Source organism: Grammomys surdaster, unplaced genomic scaffold (assembly GCF_004785775.1).
Source record: "Grammomys surdaster isolate TR1022 unplaced genomic scaffold, NIH_TR_1.0 126271, whole genome shotgun sequence".
Lineage (NCBI taxonomy): Eukaryota > Metazoa > Chordata > Mammalia > Rodentia > Muridae > Grammomys > Grammomys surdaster.
The window spans coordinates 5,910,559-5,931,729 of record NW_021621071.1 but is presented as its reverse complement, the minus strand read 5'-3'; the positions used below and the strand labels follow the sequence as shown (position 1 = coordinate 5,931,729).

The following is a 21,171-nucleotide window of genomic DNA, read 5'->3' as shown; positions in this document are numbered from 1 at the left end:
CCCAAGTTAGAAATTTCATTATTATCTGTTTCTATTACTGCTCTATATAATTTGTGTATGTGAAAATACTTCCTCTTAACAAAAGAACTTACTTATGCACCTGTCTTTTAAGAAAAGACAAAAGTTCTCTTAGTTTATTTTAATATATAATAGTTGAGGAAATAAAACTTAATAGAATGGAAAGTTGTATTGAAAACTAAAAACTTGCTTTTACAACTTGACTGTATAGCTGGGTATGATCACATGGTACATTTGCAGATTTTTTTTATAAGAAATCAAACATTATTGCATGACCTCTGGTACATTAACTTTCTGTCTCTTCTTATGAAATATTTTTCTCCCTGCCCACTTTATACATTGTTTTCAAGTACAGTCACTGTGCTGTACAAAAGATCTCTCAAACTATGTCTTCTATCTAGGTAAAATGGTATCCTTTGATTAACATTTCTCCTCTCTTATATAATATATTTGCACATCTTAAACATTAGATAATAAATTTTTATTCAATAGGTTTTAAATTCCTTTATGGAAAGTTTCAGATAGCGTCAACTGTGTACTGAAGCCTTCAATTCAAATCAACAGCAAACAATGGATGGATGGAACATAATTTCATCTGTTATCATAGCCAGTTCAGCTCACAGTAATAGGGAAAAACTGAACAGAACAGCTAAGTGGACTATTTAACATCTCATTTTCTTTAAAGACACTCTGTAAAATCTTTTAAAGGATCTTAACATTTTTTTTTGTTGTTGATATTTTGTCCAATCTTGGACAACACTGAACTCTGAATGATATTGAGCTAATTTTTCACCTTATGTAGATGAAATTTGGGAACAGATGACACCTTTGTAGTCTGCTTTTGTAAGACAGTACTCAAAGAAAAGATAAGCAACCATGTAAGTCAGATAAATACAGCTGTACTTTTCCAACGGCGTCATCGAGTTTCACTATCTTTGTAAATTTGGACTTTAATTTATAACTTTATTCAGGTAATGTTTGTCTACTATGAAGGTCCACCCTGAAGTTATTTTTAGGAGCTGTGTGCCAATAAAAACTTCCTTGAGAAGAAGAACACAATTCTGGTGGGTGGGTGGGATGACTCACGTGACCTTCAGTTCTTAGAATTTGCTCTGCAGGAGACATTTATTAAGTGTCTACTGGTGGGACTGTCTGATATATTTCTAACAGTAAGTAGTAATCTCAATAACATTTTGTTATTCAGAATGTAAGCATCATGGACTGGAGAGATAGCTCAGAAGTTAAGAGCACTTGTTGTTCTTGCAGAGACCCAGGCAAGGTTCCACATAGTGGCTCATAGTCACCAGTAACTACAGAGCCACAGGCTCTGACTCCTCCTTCTGACTTCAGTGGACACTAGTCATGAACATGGTGTCCATACATACATGCATTGCCTGGTGTTGCAGGCAAAATACTTCAACAAATAAAAATATATACATCTTTAAAACTTAAAAAAAATTAAACACTATCACTCTCAGAGAAATCTTTTCCTTTAATGTCTATGTATATGCCAAAATGAATGGTAAAAGATTAGCATACATTAACTGTTAATAGAATGGCCATTTAACTTTTTAAACAATTACCTTAGAATCAATTCTGAAGCGAAAATTTTTTCCTTAGACCTTGAATTAATGAGCGATGCTGTTTTTATGTATAATAAATAGAAAATTTATACCAAAAACTTAGGTTGCCTAGAAACACCCACTGATAAAATATTTCTCTGGTAAAGGTACCGGGAGCAGAGACAGCTTTGTGGGAAGAATGAACATGTCAGGATAAGAAGTGTACTCAGCCTTTAAAGGATAATGGGAAACTCAGTGCCATGACTATTTCTTTTCTCTTAAGAAAATAGCATAATTATGTGTCTGTCTTTCACAGAGAGACAAAGGACCTCAGGCAATTATTTCTAAGATATCATAAAAAAACAAACTTAACTGGATGCATTGTGGCACTCCCATAACTGCATAACTTGTCAGCATTAACTAGGATTTAATTTAACTGATTACGATTCCAAAGGTTAACACGCATTAGCAAATGTGCAGGGAGGCATCTAAGAAAGTCATTGTGCACCCCGGTGTCACTATGGTTTCCCAGGAACAATGAAGGTTGGGGGATGCAGACACGCTATCATAAAACCTCCAGTCAATAAAAATATAAGACAAAAGAGTGTCTTCAGCCTCAGTGTTAGAAGCTTGCATCTGACAGACTCAGCCAGAGTTTCTCAACCGACTGACAAGGAAAGACGCTGTTCTGAAATAATAATTTCATGGGAAATTATGATGGACTGACAGATGCCTACAAAATAAGACACTTTTCAATTCTAGTTTGTGTCAATTTTATGTAGGAATTACAATAAACATGTTACCAAATCTGAAACTGCCATGCAGCTTTAAAATCAAAACTAAGATGAGTAATATTCATAGTTGGCTGACCAAGTAAGTCAAAATATGCATGTATAATATATTTTTTATTTGTTAGGATTTCCAGAGCTCTCAAAAGTTAATGCTATAGCAATTGAAAAATGTTTCTAATAAATGCTACATTTAGTACGGATTGACTTTCATGAGCATTTGTGCTAACATTAGTCTACGTAGACACTCATGTGTTCCAACATAGCAGGTGTCTTGGGTACCTCTATTTTAAACATGTTCATATATTTTCCCAGACACTCAAAGCAAATATATATATATATATATTCACACACATATATACATATGCATATACATATGCATATACATTTATATGTGTGTGTGTGTATAAATATATAAATATATAACCATATAGTTACGGTTACTAATAACAATATTAGAATTTTCTACGTTCTTTGCATGTACTAGGTCACTGAATAATTCTCTTACTATGTTCTCTCTTCAGTGATATGCCCGAGGTCACAAATGTAAGCAGTGGACACAGAGGTGACCTTACTGTTACATCTTCTGATGTCACGTACAGATCTCATGATTCCAAATAATCCAAAAACTTCCATGGTTTTATTTAATATTGACTGATATTTATAACAGCTTATTTGTTTAAGATACTATATCAGGTTCCAGCTTTCTACACTCCAGTCAGAAACCCCTTAGCAGTTGTATATTCAACGGGTATTGTCAATGTCATCTGTCTTTCTACTGTGCCTAAGGCAGTTACATTTTTTATTTTCTTCTCATGAGTTAATCTTTATTGGTCAAATGTCTTCTGTTCTTCTGGCTGACTTAGGGAAGCCACAAAATCTCAGAGGTGGTTATCTTAGGAGCCAGTACAGAGTGATGTAAAATAATGTTCTAAACCCTGTATAATGGCACATGAGCCATCAACAATGGAGTGAATGAAAGTCACAGTCCAGTAGTGTATGAAGTGATAATGGACACCTGCTACACCCCAAAAGGCCTGCTTCTGGGGCACACAAGTGCACACTGTTCTAGCACACAGGAGCCTTCATGCCGCATTAGCATTGTTTTACTATCCCATGAGAACTACTCATAAAAATGCTTGAGAGAGGGGAGAAAGAAAAATCTATGTGCCTACTCTCTTTATTCTCCCAAGGAAGACATTTGTTTTCTGCCATGTGATCACCTCTAATAATGTTGCAGTACTTTTACAAAAGATGGATATAATTTCCCTATCCCACGTCTCCCCTCAGAGAGGCCGCAATAACAATTAAGTATTAATGACAAGAAGCAAATGAGCTTTCTTTTCTCGCACTGAACTCAGCCGGTGGCTTGAGAAGGAGATCGATAAGTTGATCTATCAAGAGGATATCATTTCAGGCTTAAGAAAAAAACATGTTCTTCATAACAGTTCTGCACATGGAATAAAATTAGTTTATGATGCTTACATTATTATTGTAGATGCATTTTATATATTGTAGATAGATTTTCATTTTTACCAATCACAGACTCATTAAAATCTTCATGGGATAGAGTTAACGGTGGGGAAATTGTACCTTCTCCTTTCTGGACCTGTGAAATCAACCCAGAGTTTAATTGTGTGGTAATTTAGCTTTTGTGTGGGAGCCTGTGTGTGTGTGTGCGCGTTGGTTTCATGTCTTCATCAAGGTGTGTACATTTGTCCATGTAGGTGGTCATGCATGGGAATGACAGAGGTGGTTCTTGGGTATCCACCTTAGTTTTTGAGACAGAGTCTGTCACCAAGTTCAAGGCTCATTCGTTTGGCTAGGCTGCCTAGCTTTGCCTGTCTCTGTCCCCCAGTAGTATGATGAAAGTTGTACACTGCAGTGCCTGGCTTTCACGTGGGTGCTGGATATCGTTAGGTTCTTACGTTTGTGTCAGTAGGCACCTTACCAACTAAGCCATCTTTCCAGCCTCCTGATTTAGCTATCCTTTTTCCTTCCTCAAATCAATATGGGGGTTTAAAATTAATTGTAGGTTTTAGAAGCTTAGGGAAAGAATTTGAGAACATTCTTTGGTACACTGTGCTACAAGTTAGATGTGTAAAAATGTCTAGGTCGGAAACCACAACAGGCTCCAAGATCTCTTTTGTCACATAGAATACCTTGACTTTTAAAATGCACGCAGTGTCAACTATGTATTTTGTTTTTTTTCCCCAACCCATAGACTCACCATCTTGTTCATGAATGATGGCATTAGACTAATTTCATTCAAAATGTTGATATTAAATGTATAAAAATATTAGACTTAACCACACTACCTCATTGGCAAAACCTTCTAAAAGACAAAGTACATTTCTTCATATGTGTGTGTGTGTGTGTTTGAGAGAGAGAGAGATGAGAGAGAGAGAGAGAGAGAGAGAGAGAGAGAGAGAGAGAGAAGGAGGGAGGGAGGGAGGGAGAGAGAGAGAGGAGGAAGAAGAGAGGAAAGAAAAAAGGATCTGGAAATTTTATTCCTTCTGCTCTTCTTCCTATTAATTTGTTTTTTTTTTTTTTTTGACAATTGCACACATGTATATAATGCGTTCGGGTTGTTCTCATCCCCTCTTCTATCAACTTCCTCCCCTTGCCCACCTTCCTTTTCTACAAATTTGTTTCTCAAATGCTGCATATTCTGGATTTTGCTTTGTTTGTGACACACTATCTTCGACCAGGACCATCTATGTGACCGCAGGACTGGAACTACGCATTAGAGCTGTGTGAGATCACCGATGGGTACACACTGAAGACTATGCTGTCTCCCAGAGACTATTAGGACCCAACAGTTCAGCAATAATGGAAGAGCATGCTGACTATCTTCATCATCCATGACTAAAGGTTGACAAGGCCTATCCTGTGGAGGCTCCAGCGTAAGTAACTGAAGCTGCCGAGGTTTCACGATTACAACTATTATATAGTATCTAGAGGGCATTTCGAATGTTCTTTTTTTTTTCTATCTTTCAGACCTTTTATTCTCTTTTCTCCCTCTTCTGAAATGCTCTCTGATCCTTAAAGGTAGTAATATAAATGTCTTGCCTATGGCTCAACCCTCAGTTGTTCCTTATTTTCAGTATTCTCAGACTGCTAACAGTCTCTGTGTCTACTCCCGTTCATTGCAAAAATGGGGTGAGTAGTGTTTGTCTAGATATACAAACATGGGTATTTAGAAGTCAGTTTGACGTTGTGTTTATTTAGCTAACCATCTGCTCTCTTCTCTCCTAAGACTCACGAGTGACCCAGGCGTGGGTTTTTGACAGGGTTTACAGTATCAGGCATGTGTAGGCTCGTGTAGAGTGGGCTTCACATCTAACTGGATAGCAGTTTAGTTTTCCCCCAAATAGCCATGCCACTGCTGCACATGCGCACACATCTTTTTTGGCAGTTGATATGGAGATTCATAAAGTTCATAGTTGGGTCAAACCCCTGATACGTTTTCTTTTCCGGTGAAGTTCATGGCACCTTCTGACATGCTAACAGTACGGAGCAGGGAAGAGGTTTCCAGCTTAGTCCCAGATGGATTTCTCAATATCTTGCAAGTAAAGTGTGTGGGATCTTTAGCGAGAGTGTCGTATCATTTAGTTTTGGTAGACAACCAGATGGAGAGGAAAACATATGACTTGGGGGACCTTTGGTACCTTCATGAATAGCAACTTCTATGGCGGTATCTCATACACAACATTGGGATGTTTTATTTTGTTCTGTATCTCATTGCTAGTAAGAACAGCATTATCCTTGCCACACAGGGAATCTCCCTTCAAACTCTGATGTATTTTTTTTTTATTTTATTGTTATAGCATGGTAGGTTTGCATGGGCTTTTTATTCTCCACTCCCTTGTTTAAACTTCCTTTTCCCGTTCCTTCATCTCCACACCCCACTCATTGTTTAACCCTTTGTGCCATCAGTGTTTTCCTTTCTACTTTCATTTCACCTGTGCACTGCTTATCTACACCTATTGAGGCTTCCCCTGCTGTCTAACTCCTGTCTAAATTCCCTGGCTTAAAATCAAACTCTGGTTTGGTTCTTCCAACAAAGAAGAAGAGAGCCTGTAAGGAGCGAAATTGGTTTTAAATAACTTAGTTATGTGGAGAACTAATGAAATTTGAGACAATTCAAAATATGTAAAAGAATAAAAAGTAATATGTGGTGGTTTGAATATGCTTGACCTAGGGAGTGGCACTATTAGAAGGTGTGGCCTTGTTGGAGTGGGTGTGGCCTTGTTGCACATTCATGTAAACCCTAGCTTTGGGAGTCGGGGGCAAAGACAGGTAGATCTTAGGAACTCACTGGTTACCAAGCCTCACCCAAAAACCTAAAGCTTCCAGGTCATGAAAGAGTCTGTCCCAAAAAATAAGGCAACACAATCTCAGGGAAAATTCAGGCTCTTGTACTCTTCCTTCGTCCTCTTCTGCAATGATTCCTGCATTGTAGGTGCAGGAATTTTGTTATAGATGTATCCATTGGGACTGGACTTCACAATTCTGCATTTTGATTGGTTGTAGTTTTTCTGTAATGGTTGCTTTTTGTTGCAAAGACAAGTCTCCTTGATGAGGGATGAGAAGTACACTTACTTGTCGGTACAAGGATTATGTCTGTTTAGTAAAGTGACAACAGTATGTTCTCTTCCAAGATCTATGACTCTACTAGTCCTGGGTAGTTGACTAAGTTTCTGGTATCAGGCATGCTTTCCCTCTTGTTGAGCAGGCCAAGTCCAACCACAGAGCTGTTGATTACCACCAAGTTACATGTGCCACTTCCATACCCTTAGGGTTATTGCGTGAGATTGTGTCTCCTAGAAAAGTCAGAAACTACGCTCATGAAGTCTCACCAACATGGCTGCCTTAGCATGACCTGAACAAGGGTGATGTCAATAGACATGCTAACATGAGAGGAGAAAAGCTCACGAGGTTTCAACCCTTAACAAATAACTACAGGCAACTAAGGCATGCCGAGCACGGGACAAATAGTCTTCCCCAGGGAGGAGCACACCAACTGGTCATCCAAACCAAATGGTCAGCTCTGAAAGCACATATGTACAAGCAACATTATATGGACAAAACAGGTTGGATTTGTATGTTAAGGAGCACACAACAACAACGATGACAACAACAACAAAAATTTAAAAAGAGGGAGCATGAGTTTGAAAGAGAACAAGCAGAGTGGCACATGGTAGAGTTTTGAGGGAGAAAAGGAACAGGGAAATGGAAATAGTGCAAGTATAATCACAAAAATAAAAAATAGTATTGTTTAAAAAAATGGTGGCAGGTAGGTGACAAGGCTCAGTTAGTAGTGGGTACTTACCACCAAGACTGTTGGTCTGAATCTATGATCCCTGAGACCCACATAGTGGAAAGAGAAAACTAACTTCCATAAGCTATTCTCTGACTTCAGTATGGATTCATGGTATACTCAGGCACACACAGGCATGTGAGCATCCTTACACACACACACACACACACACACACACACACACACACACACACACACATTAAATAAATAAATGTAAATAGGAAAAATAAGGCAGAAAGTGATAAAAGAAGACACCCATTTCTTTCTCTGGCATCTGCATGCATACCTTTAAGCACTCAAGCATCTCTCTGTCTCTCTTTCTCTCTGTCTCTCTCTGTCTCTCTCTCTCTCTCTCTCTCAAAAAGAAAAAAAATACATCACCTACTCATTAAACCATCAACATTTGTTTGAAATATCAGCAAAAGTATATAAGCTCTGCCTTCATGCAGTGAATAATGTGGCTATTTTCTATGTGTTATCGCTGAGGCAGTTTTATAACTGCTTGACAGATGCATACATTGATTTTAGCTGGCTCTTCCCTGTTTCTTTATCACATTGCATTGAATGTGAAATTACAACTAATTTAGAAGGATGCTCTTTCCTGAATTATCTCTATTTTTTTTAGCGTGTGAAATCCTCCTCTTAAGGCGGACTGGGTGGGTGGTATTGCCTGTGGTAAAAATAGTTTTCCACTTAGTCACTTTTTTAACTCAACACACTTTATCTCTAGCACAAGTGTTTCCTGAAGCTTCTTATCTACAATTTCATTACAAATGATAAAACTATCATGCAGTGTCAGACAAATATTTATAAACAAATACGAAGTGAGTAAGTGTAACCCAAGAAAATGACCTCTGCCGAGATGTATATGCAAATAAGAAAATGAGCATTCCTGGAAAAAATCAAATTTAAACAGGTCTATTACTATAGTAGTTAGCACCAGAAAAACAATAGCTGAAATAGATAATAAAGCATCATAGAGTTCAGTCTCATAGGGAAGTATTGGATTGAGGTCAGAATAGTACAGTAAACATACAACATGTTTCACCAAAGTAAAGAAAGATCAGTAGAAATGTTATGTGTGTCTATTCTCATTGGGTGTTTTAGAATTTTCTTTTTGAGTAAACTTTACATCTGCATAAAATATTAATATGTTATTTGTTACATAAAATTATGTATCTTAGTCACTGTTCTGTTGCTGTGAAGAGACACCATGGCCAAGACAGCTCTTATATGAAAGAAAGCATTTATCTGGGAGCAGGCTAACAGTTTTAGAGGATTTAGTTCACTATAATTCTGGCAGGGAGCATGGTGTCAAGGAAGTAGGTTCTGGAGCAAAGTCAAAACACAGATCACATACTTCCAACATACAATGGTTTAGAATATATATTACCATTCCAAACTGGCAAGAAGGGGGCCATATAAGGAAATACTGGACCAGATTGAAAACCGGTAGGGCAAGTTCCAGTCACCATGTTCTACATCACCATGTTTGATGTCAACGTACTCTTTAGACTTCTCTTTCTTGGACTGTTTCCACGCCCTGTCTGCAGCATTTCTTGGCAGGCATCCCACAGTTCTGGAATCTCTAAAATCTTGAGGTCTCCAACATAATCCAGTTCTCACCTTCACTGCTTTATACAATAACCTCTCTGGAACCCCCTGAAACATGCCTGACCTCAGTTGCTTTCCTTAGTCACGGAGGGAGATTCCACCACCCCTTTTTCATATCCTTGAGTCTGAACATATATAACCAAGTGACCAAAGTTACCAGGTTCAGGTGCTTGATGGGACTGGACCTTAGTCCTTCCTTTGATTACGTTTGCCTCAGCTTTCTGTTGAAATAGTGTGTGTGTCTGTGTGTATTTTATATATATCATCACATTAGATAATAAAATGCTTTAAAAAATCTGACTATATAACCAAACCTTTGAAATTATCAGAGTAATTTCTATTAATAATGCTTAGGAAATATGAAATTACATATGGTAGTGCACACTTAGAGATTATTCTTAGCTACTACGTGTTTCTTTTTAGGCTAGCCTGGGCTGTGAGATCCTCTATTCTTTCCATTTCCCTTCGAAATAATTTATTTTCATTTTCTCAGTTGTGATATTTGAGTTATACAAACTAAGTAACAAAATTGAGTTTCTTTGAAATTACGGATTATAGATATTTTATTGTATAAAATATATATAATATTATATATTTTATACAGCTTCTTGATTTTTGCGCTTTATAGTATTCACAGATACATAGTGATCAACGACCACAGTTTATTCATAGAGTCTCTCACCAAGAACAGTGTTATAGTAGGTCTTCAAAATAATTCACAAACATTATCCACTGCCATGTGGGAGAGTGAACAAAATAAATGGCTGCCACACTGCTTTTTACTTCAGGATAATGGAAGGAGAAAGTAAGGCAATTCAAAAGTCCATTCAGCAGCAGCATGTATTTAATGTGTTTGTGAAGCTTGCCAGCATTTGTAATATGTACCTGTCCTTAAAAAGTTAAAAAAATTTAAAAGTCAAGATATATGAAAAGTAAAATAAAAAGTCACGTATTTGTAGATCGTCCTCATTTTCCAAGAGAAAAAAACAAGAAGAAGCCCCGCTGGCTTATAGATTCATGCTCTCACTACATCTCCCCCCTCCTGTTTCTTTTTCTCTATAAAGGCCTGTCTAGAAACAACTAGGAATTATAGGTTGGGTAATAGTAATTTACCAGAGGTAAAATATTTTTATTTTCCAGAAGTTAGTAGTTGTTCTTTGACGATGAAAAGAGAACTCTGTATTTTTTGTTTGTTTGTTTGTTTTGTTTCTGTGATCCAGCACTGTTTAGGGGTAAAGAGGCATTGTGCCATTCCTATAGTTAACAGCTAACAGACCCCAATGTTAAGTAAAAATTCTTTCAGGTTGGCATTTACAACTTACACCATGCTGAAGTGGTTGTTTTAAGAAAGGTCCCTACCCCCTTCTCCATATTTGTGGCCTCTGGAATAATCCGCTGCTGTTTAGATTGGGACATTGCTAGCTAGCTCTGAACCTAATAGCCCCCTGCCCTCCTTGAAAAGACTATAAATAAATAAATAAATAAATAAATAAATAAATAAATAAATAAATGGCTGAGGAATGGGGCTTGGTGAAGATTCCAGGAGTCGGCGGGCAGTTCCGGCCAACCGACAAGCTCAAGGAACACCCAAGTACGTCACAGGGTTTGCGGCATTAAGTGACAAAAAAAACAAAAAAAAAACAAAAAAAAAAACAATAAAAGAAGAAACACACACAAAAGAACACCGAAGCAACCCGGCAGCCGGAAGGTCCCCCGCACCCCGAGGTGGAACCAGTCGGCTTTAGATGCTTCGGTCTTCCTCTCGGAGGCCTGTGACCGGAAGTGCCTGCCCGGCGTCAGTTCCGGTCCATGTGGCGGAGCGCGCTTGCGGACTCGAGGCTCGCTGCTGTCCGTTAAGCAGCTGCCAGAGGCCTGCGGAGGCCCGGGAGGACCGAGGAGGACTTGGGAGGACGACTGAGGCTTCAGGGAGGCGCGTGGAGAACCGTGGAGGAGTGGACAGAGGCACAGAGAGGTATGTGGAGGCTGCGAGCCCTGAGGTGGTGTCCTGAGGTCCAGGGAGGCTGCGAGGCCTGAGGTGGCGTCGGGAGGCTCAGGGAGGCCGCGAGGCCCGCGGAGGACTGTGGAGGACTGTGGAGGACTGTGGAGGAGTAGAGGCAAGCAGAGGTACGAGGAGGCTGTGAGGCCCAAAGTGGAGGCACCGGGAGGCCACCGAAGCCTGCCGCGGTGTAAGGAAGCCATTAGAGGCTGGCTGCCTGCCTAGTGGCCGGGGCACGCGTGTGAGGTGCCAGGGGCCAGCGTGCTGACCGATCCTACCTGTTCAGACTTTAATCCTACGCATTCGGGACAGACTCCCCGAGGCCTCGCCCTCGCGTCAGCCCTCAGATCCCTCAGGCCTCGGCCAAAGCCCCCGTCCCTGTCCCTCCCAGGACAGAGGAAAGGAAGGTCAAGCCCAGGCCGCACAGCCTCACGTCAGTCCTGGCGCGGATAGGCCAGAGAGCCAAGATGAGCAAAAGCCCAGATGAACTCCCTCACGAACTGGAGAACCAGTTCATACTGCGTCTGCCCCCGGAACATGCTTCGACCGTCAGGAAGATCATCCGTTCTGGAAATGCCGCCATGAGGGATAAACTGAAAATTGACTTGTCTCCCGATTCACGGCACGCCATCGTTCAGGTGGATGACGTCTCGCTGTCTGCCAAGCTTGTTGATTTGCCTTGCGTTATCGGAAGCCTGAAAACGTACGATAGGAAAACCTTCTATAAGACAGCAGATGTTTCCCAGATGCTTCTGTGCAGCGCCGATGGTGATCGCCACTCTTCCCCAGAAGAGCCAGCTACGTCTGCTGGTGCTACTGTAGCGGGAAAAGAAAGGGAAGCAGAGGAAAACTACATCTGGAAGCACGGCATTACTCCACCACTTAAGAATGTCAGGAAGAAACGGTTTCGGAAACCAACCAAAAAGCACCCTGATACGAAGCAAAACGAGGAAAGCCGTGGTGGCTACGTTGATTCCAAAGATGTGGAAAAGGAAGTGAAGAGGTTGCTGCGCTCAGACGCCGAAGCCATCAGCAGCCGATGGGAAATCGTTGTTGAGGATGAAACCAAGGCAGTACAAAGTCAAACCTGCACTCCACATCTTCCATTGCCCTCTGAAGTAGGTGGTCACCCCTCATCAGCATGTGCTATGGCTCAGAGCTCGTTCAGTGATTCTAGCAGTGGCAAAGATGATCAAGAGAATAAAGATGAGGAGGAGGAGGAAGAAAAAGAGGAGGAAGAAGAGGATGAGGATGAAGAGGAAGGAGAGGCTGAAGAGGAGGAGGAAGAAGAAGAGGAGGATGAGGAGGAAGAGGAAGAGGAAGAGGAAGATGATTCTGAAGAAGTCCTGGAAAGAGAGCTACAAGCCAAGTTTATTGAGTTTAGCTTGTGCGAAGCTAATGAAAGTAGCAGTTCAATAATTCTGGGAATTCAGAAGCTGATCCATTCCAAGGAGAAAAAACTCCAAGAGATTCAGGGCAAAGCACAAAGACAGAAAGATCTCCTCAGAAAATTGGAAAACCCGACCCTCAAGAGTCATTTCCAGTCTGTGCTGGAACAGCTGAAGTTACAGGAGAAGCAGAAGTATGAACAGATCCTTTCCCTACAGGAACAACTGAAGTACTTTTTGAAGAAGTAAAACGTTGAATCCACCATCTAGACTGAAGACTTGGTGAAACTGTTTCCCTCTAGTTACCTTATCTTGAATTAATTGTTTTTGTTTCTTTGAACATTTCACTGATTGTAGTGTTTCAAGAACAAAGTCATGTAGAAAAGGCAGTATAAAAAAATGTGGTAACAGGTCCCAGTTGATCATGGGGCTTGGCTTCTCTTGGTTAATTTGAGAACTCTGAATTGCTTCTCTATTATGATTTTATCATATTAGGTTGCTGTACTTAAGAAAGGGAGACAGTTTAGCTTATAAGGACCTACTACTAGTTTGCATACGTTTAAACTGTTCAAGTATTTGCTACAACATAGATAAAAGCCAATTTTCTAGGTGTGGCAGCCCATATCTGTAATCTCAGCACTTGAGAAGTTTAGGCAGAATAATTCATAAATTCAAGACCAGCCTGGGTTACATAGCAGCTTCCAGGATCCATTGGTTTACTTAGATCTACAGCAAGACAAAGAATCAATACTAGATTCTGCTAAGGTATAAAGTCTACTTTCCTGATCAGGGATTTTTTTGTTCTTTCCTTGCATGTAACTGATTTTTGTTCATTAGCAGTTGCAGCATAGGTTGTTATCCTTATTATTGTAAGTCTCTCTGTCCTAACCCCATTAGAACAGATTAGGAAAAGCCAGATGCCTGTAACGCCTATGAAGACTTCCTTACCAACCCTGGGCTGCTGGGAGATGTTTTAAAGCTGTATTTACAGTCTGTGTTCTTTAAGCAAAAAATAAATTCTTTTGAATGAGAATGAAAGAATCACTACAGACTACTCTGTTGTATGTTTTGGTACATAGTAATGTTTAGTAGGCTGAGAAAAGGCAAGGAAAATGTCAGTTGAGAAGGCATATTTTAAGAAACAGCAGGTAGTTTTTCATACAGTGCTATATCCCCTAAGAAAGTATATTTTAGGAAATACATTTGTCAGCAGTATTTGACACCTACAAGTGTATATCACTGTATGACTCTAGTTACTTGGAACTATTTATAGTTCTCTAGACTTAATGATACACTCACTTTTCTCTCTGATCAGAATGTAAGTTTGTGTTGGACATATGTGAGGAACATGCACACACACACACACAGGAATTTGTCAAAAACAGATGGAGAAGCAGAAGGGAGAGAAAGGTGTGAGGAGGGAGGGTGTAAAAGGGCCATCGCTGAATACTAATAAAAGGCAAATTAGATACCCTCATGTTTTTAAGAAAATTTGAAGCTATTTGAAAACCAGTTATTATGAAAAAGATTAAAATTGGTAATCTGGAAGAGCGTTGTGGAGAATGGGGGTTAACAAGATTTAAAGTTTAGGAATATATATTTTAAAGTGATTTTAAAGTCATTGTTGGTTTTCAGCTTTTATTTCATATTACGGAATTTTTTTATCAAGACTATACAAAATTACCTTAGAAGTAACAGATGTTGAATAAAATGGAAGGATTTCACATTAAAATAATTACTACTGGCTTGGGAGATGGCACAGTAGATATAAAAGCATATCTTGAACAGACATGAAGACTTGGATTCAAGGAGCCAGGTAAAAACCCAGGTGTGGATCTGTTTCCTTAGCACTGTAGGGGGCCCAGAATTTTGGGGCTTGTTAACTGAAAACCTCCTTGAGCAAGTTCAGTGAGAGATTTTGCTTCAAGGGTAAGATTGGAGCAATAGAGCAGGAAACTATGCATCCTTCCCTGTCTTCCAGCCTCGTACACAGGCACACACCCAAGGACCACGTGTGAGCATACAGCACATACATTCAGCCCACACAAATTTCCTTTAAGAAAAGTGAAGGAAGTTCTAACTGTGCCTTATTAGTGTTACTATAAACCACGGTAAGTCAAACAATTTTTTTCAGTTTTTAAAAAGGCAATTATCTCACCCTCTAGCCCAGTGTGACTTCAAACTCACAAGTTCAGCCATGGAGTGCTGGGATATGCCTGAACGAACAGTTTTAGTGTGTCTTTTCTCTAGTTTCTAATGAGAAAAGGTACTTCTTTAAGATTATAATTTGATTTGATTCTGCAAATAGATATTTAGCGAGGTATTCCTGTACTGGACCACTTACAATGAAGAAGCATGAGTCATAATTTCAAGGAGGTTGCAGGTAATGACATTGACCATATCGGTCAAATAACATCTATATAGATTTTAATTGTGTGTCTATGTGTAGATATATGCACACAAATACAACTACCCAAGGAAGCCAAAGTCATTAGATTCACCAGGAGCTGGAGCTACAAGTGATTGAGCTGCCTTACATAGTTGTAGGGAACAGAACCAGGGTCCTCTTCAAGAGCAGTATGCATGTTTAACAACTGAACTCTCCACCTCATCTTACTTATTTTTAAGATTCTGTTTGGGATCACCAGTAGAATCAAATTAGCACAAGCATGCCAGTGTACAGTGATTTGAGGGGTTACCGGGCAACATCAACTGTTAAAAAGGGTCACTTCAATCTTAACTTTGTTTTACCTTGCCTGAGATTACAGCTAAAGAATCCAAGCATCTTGTAAGATGCAAACACTGTCGTCGTGTGTGTGTGTGTGTGTGTGTGTGTGTGTATGTGTGTATGTCTGTGTGTGTATGTGTGTGTATTTATTTAGTTCTATGTATGCTATTTAGAAGAAGATTTTTAAAGAAAAGGCAGTTGGAGAAGGAGATGGACGGTTAAGACATGAAATGGACAAGCTGTAGAGCCCTGAGGTAAACAACATGGAGAGTGAAATAAGAGATGCTCAACAACACTCATGAGCTCTTACCAGTTTACTTCTTCCAACACACAACCACTCTTGATATCTTGTCTTTCTTCTTTCTAGCCCATCACCCTGCTATTGCCTATAGATTTTGTTGTCCGTAGGGTTAAGCTTGATCTACCAGTAGCTCTGACACCGATGCAGTTGTCCTAAAAAAAAGTTCCCACAGTTCCTCAAAGTGTTTCATGTTTCTCTACTTAAACTTCCAAAGTAAATGTCAATGGATGGGAAACTTAGCAGGCTGTTGTCCACCCAGGATGGTGTCAGAATATATTTATTCTGAGAGGAATATATTTAAGAAAGGAATATATTTAAGAGACATATTTGTCAATATTCAAGCAAAGGCAAATTATGTTAAAAAGTGGTCATTGCTTTTAGTAACTTGATGTGCTACAGTACTAAGTTTGACATGCTGAGAGCTGGCAGTGAGGTAGCAAGCCTGGAGCCTGTGCCAAGAGGAGGAGTAGAAAGGAGTGAAGAAAGTAGATATCAACATGTCTGATTTCTGTGACTAATGTGTAGGATTTCAAATTCAAAGAGAGGGAACCAATCCTAGAGTTCTAGGGAGGTTACTATAAAAATATGTATTATTGAGCACCAATGTATACAAGCCAGTTGGCATCCAAGATCTGAAAGAAAAATAAGGAAAGGCTGCATTTGACAGCTGACTTTTTAGCATAACCCCAAAATAGGAAACACAGAAAATGACTGAAACTGTAAGACAACTAGAATTATAAGTTGGAATCCATATAAATGCATAGTAAAGACAGCAAGGGATTCTTTTTTTCTTTTTAAAAGATGAGTTAGGTTTTACAGAATATGCAAAAAAAAAAAAAAAAGGAGTTAATGTTACCCTGTGACAGAAATAAACAACCCACTCTGCCAAGAGGAAGACAAGTGGAAATTAATGTCAGAATCCAGGTTTAACTCTTTTTCAGATTTAAAAAAAAAAAACCCTGAATTTTAATGTTCATGAAAAACATGTGTCCTGCACTGTAGAAACTGGGCCAATTATTGGTTTATTCATAATTTTATGTCTCTAGTACCAGACACGGTGTGGGGAAGCAGCCAAGGGCCAAGCAAAAGGTGCCAGAATTCTGTATGCAATTAGATGGCAAGCTGTGAAGGCCTCCCTCCTCCCTGTTCACATGTATATAAATAACTCCGCCCACCTTCCAGACAGGAACTGAATGAACGTAGAGGAAGGAAGCTAACTGAATCCATCTGTGACTAGGAAGGCAGAATCTTCAATAAGTGCTCCCCAAAGAAAGCATTTTTAAAATGTTCTCTTGACCATTTTCAGAAGGCACAGACTTAATATGCCTGTGACTGAAGCACCCTCTCATCTCGTGATTCATTGGTCCTGTGGAGTTTAGTGTTAATACACTTAATGCCTGGCATGCCTGGCATGGTGTCTTATGTCTGGAATTCAAGCACTGAGAAGGTGATAAGGACTGTAAATTTGATTTTTTTTTTTAGCATTTATTGTGTGTGTTTAATCTTTGGATATTCCCCTAAAACTCAGTACAAAAACTAAAACAAAACTAACCGTTTTTGGACTTGAACATTCCTTTCTCTTAGACTTTCTTTGCAATCCTCTGTAGCAATGCAAAGCGCGCGCGCGCACACACACACACACACACACACACAGGATTTTTACTTTGTGAAATTCATAGAAAATACTATGTAATTCCTTAGCGGTCTCCCATCCCCACTTTTGTTTTTAAGACTACAGTCTCATGTCGCTCACACTGGCTTCAGACTCACTGCATAGCCACAGTGGCTTTAGACTTCTGATGATCCTGGGCCACTTCCCCAGTGCTGAGATCACAGGGCGGAACTATTCCACCTTACTCTTCAGAAGGTTTAGACCATCTTTTAGTTAAGAACGAGACAGAATAGAGAGGCATTGCTACGATTGAATATTGTTATTCTGCACAATTACATGTGCAATTATAACAAGGAAATTATGAAGGGTACTGGAAGTTCATCTTGCCCCAGGCAGGACAGAACAGTGTAGTAGTGACTAGCAGAAAAAGTACTCGGCAGTAAACTCGAAGCCAGAGGTTAAGTTGTCAGCTCTTCTTCTATGTGTTAATCATGCCTCACACTTGATATTATTGATATTACTATTGTTCTTTGTACAGCTTGCACCAGTTAGGCTGCTTTCTACCCTCTCTGCTTAGAACTTGAGCTTCCTTACTAGACTGCCCATAGTGTAGGGAGAAGCGTGAAATCTGCCCTTTCCGGCAATACATAAGCCAAGGGAGGTGTCTAGGGGATAGATTCTTCCCCAGGAGAAGACTCCAAGGTCTGAGACGACAAGGTCACGTAAAGCGGCTGCTCACCTGCTTGATCATGAGCCAGCTGAAGTCCCCAGCCTGTGAGTGCAGCTCTGAAGTGGCCAGGATGGTGAAGGGAAAGCAGCAGAGGAAACAACACAGTGAGGAGAGGGTGGTGGGCGCATCCACAGAGCTCGAATCCATAGAAGCCTGGGGTTGCTTCTCTGCTCCAGGCTGGAAGATCCCACAGGAATGCAGCTCCTGGATTCTTGTCTGTGGCCTCACCATGTCCCTTTGTCTTCCCCTATCATTCAACATCCTGTGTTGTTAATGATGAGCAGGTTTGCACAGTCACTCTGTTTTATTATTAACTCTTATGTTTCAACATATAGTAGACATTCAACAAGTATTTTAACTAGCAAAATTCCTATTAAGTGCTTTGAAAAGATAAAGGATTGTTGAACATTAAATTTTAACATCTCTATTAAAAAAATGGGGTGTGTGTGTGCCCAAAGGTTTTGAAACAATAGTATCTGAGTATCTTAGCAGAACGTTCATTCAGGTGAAAAACACCATCCATCTATATTTGAGCAAGGCCTAGACAAATGGATTAAGGTGCTCTTGAGCATCTGTGGCCTCAGCAGTGGGCTGGTCCTTGGAGAACCACAACGTGGCCGGTGGGGTTAGCTGCTGGGTCTTTGTATTCTTTTAACCCACTGCTGGAGAGCAAGGGCCTGTTGTCAAATATTTGGCAGTGACTTGACCAGAGATCATATGTATTAGACCAAGGGTGAGGAACAGAATCCTATTAGGACCAAGGATAATTGTCACTTGCCATACTGACAACTATGAGTTTGTAGGGTTAGTGATCACTGACGTCATATAGTATTGGGCTATTCTCATGTACTATCCAAAGCACTTTTCTATATTTATCCCTCTCAACCCCAGCAGGGACACAGTATTTTTATTCTAGTTTATAGTAAAGCAAAGTTGGTAAAAGGGCGAAGTGATCACCTAAATTCTCCTAGAGGGGGATGGAGGTAGGATTCCAGTCCAGACAGCTTGAGAACATTGATCAACATTGAACATTGAACATTGATTCCTGCCATTACCTTGTTGCACACACGAATCGCTCCAGTTCAAATCCCTACCAGGAAACTGCACAGTGCAAATCAATGATGGGTCTCCCCAAATGTGGGGCTAGTGCTAAAGACACCCAATATGAAATAACCATGGAAAACGTTGGCTGCCACCCCACAGTTTCTTATTCTCATGTTTTTTGGAATAGGAAACATTTGACTATTTTTTATATTGATGCTTTAAAGTTCCTGTAAGAATGTGTCCCTTAGCTTGGGAAGGGCCTCCTGGTCACACAAGGTAGTGCACACCTTTGATCCTTTGATCCCAACACTAGGGAGGCGGGGGTAGGCAGATCCCTCAATTCAAGGATAGCTTGGTTTACACAGGGAGATCTTATCTCAGAAAAAAAAGAGAAGAAAAAGAGTGTATATATTATGTATATATAATATATTTATTATTGGGGGTTTTAAACATTTTTTTTATCTGCGACTTTATGAAATTCTGAATGAAGCTTGCTAGAAACTAAGGAGAGAGGGAGTAGGCACAGGGGATAGAGGGGGCAGGGAAAGAAAGATGGGGAACTGTAGTAGACGGAGAGATTGTTGGTAACACCTCTCCTTCAATTAACTGGGAATGGAACTGTGCTTGCTAATAAGGTGAAAGAGAAGGAGTGAGGTGCAAATGGAGTGGTGATAATGGGGAAGGTGAGAAGGAGGTGGGAACATGGGCATTCACACTCGTCTCTTCACACCCTGCTGTAGAAGACCGGGTAGAGCAGTACAGCAGGACACCTGTGCTAATGAGCCCCACCCTGCCTCCTGTTTCCAACTCCTCTTCTTGAAGCTCCTTTAACTGTCTAATAACTTGTAGGAGATGCTTTCTGCAAATAATATCCAGCTAAGAATACAATCTTTTTATTCTCCATTAAAAATGCTGGGTTCCATTAAAAGCAGAAGGAATAAAATGTTCACCCCAGGTTTCCTTTGTAAGAGTTCTGGTTTGCAGTGTCTGTTCCTCTTCCTTTTAAGTCCACTCAGAGTGGTTGGCCATGTATTGGAAAATGCAAGTCGATTTCAGGAATATTCAGGAATAGAAGTGACGATAAAATACTGAATTCATTAGCCCTTTGCTTCACACGTTGATCTCTTGCCTAGTGCTTTTTGCTGATTCATTTGATCCAGAAAGAAACTTTTAAACCTTGCCAACATCTTCTAGGATCTGTGTGCTCTGACACCTGCCTGCACCACACTTTAATCCTGCTTTCCAATGATACATCCTGCCTTCTCTTCTTTGGACTCATCCCTGTCTTAGGGGCTTTGCCACTTCCTTGGTCCCCACTATAAAATGTTCTTCTGTTTCGAGCTCTCCATGATAAGCTTTTCATGGCTCTGACTTCTGTTCAACGTTGACTCTTTAGGCTTGCCTCTCCTTGCCCTTTTCTCCTGCCTACATTAGCATTGTACCAGATATGGTTCCTTCTAATACCACCTTCGTGACATACTAATCTATAATCTTATTCAAGTGTTTAGTTGTAGATTGTATATATTCTGCACCAGGATGGAACGTACAGAAAGGCAAGGTCCATGTATGTCCAGCTCCCAAAATACATTTTGATGCAAAACACATAGGGATCTAATTCAGAGAAGGCTTTGCTACTGGGGCTAATACAGAAAATTACCATACTAGTTCCTGGTTCCTAGAGAGTTGGCTTCCAACTGTCACTTCACATAACAGAAAGCACAGGGAGCTCTGCAGAACCTTTCTTACAAGAACACCTTATTCAGGATGACTCTGCCCTCATGGACTCATCAGCTATGGAAATCCCCCAATCTGCAAACCATCACAATAAGGGTTGGGTCTCAACTTATGAATGGGCATGAGTATGACACTAAGTAAATAAAGGCAAGCCTTATCTCCTATGGTAATCACATATACACAATTTTGTGTAAGACACAAAATACCTATGCAGTCAAGAGGCAATCGTAGCTCAACGTAAATGTCACTACCAAACCCTCTTTGATTTTCATTATCTTCTTTTCTCCTCTTTGTTGGCCCCTTTCTCCTTTGAGAACTTCCATTTTTATTTAT

General features: G+C 40.0%; 2 protein-coding genes across 4 annotated transcripts in view; one reads left to right on the top strand and one right to left on the bottom strand.

Moving 5' to 3' along the window:
- The window catches only part of Ptprr (protein tyrosine phosphatase receptor type R), a 239,909-nt gene that overhangs the window by 130,596 nt on the left and 88,142 nt on the right, over positions 1–21,171 (bottom strand). The gene's annotated exons all lie outside the window — the stretch shown is intronic.
- LOC114613669 (transcription initiation factor TFIID subunit 7-like) lies at positions 11,445–13,743 on the top strand. 3 transcript variants are annotated; one of them, XM_028759016.1, is made up of 2 exons: positions 11,445–12,569; positions 12,606–13,743. In XM_028759016.1, exons 1-2 carry the CDS (start codon positions 11,769–11,771, stop codon positions 12,936–12,938), a joined length of 1,134 nt encoding a protein of 377 aa, XP_028614849.1. In that variant the 5' UTR covers positions 11,445–11,768; the 3' UTR covers positions 12,939–13,743. The 3 variants fall into 3 exon arrangements, with proteins under 3 accessions (XP_028614849.1, XP_028614850.1, XP_028614848.1); XM_028759017.1 differs by having other exon boundaries at positions 11,769–12,569; positions 12,627–12,938; XM_028759015.1 differs by having other exon boundaries at positions 11,769–12,938.

What these genes read in the sequence shown, in the direction of transcription:
- LOC114613669 (XM_028759015.1), top strand. Translation starts at nt 11,769, where the DNA reads ATGAGCAAAAGCCCAGATGAACTCCCTCACGAACTGGAGAACCAGTTC.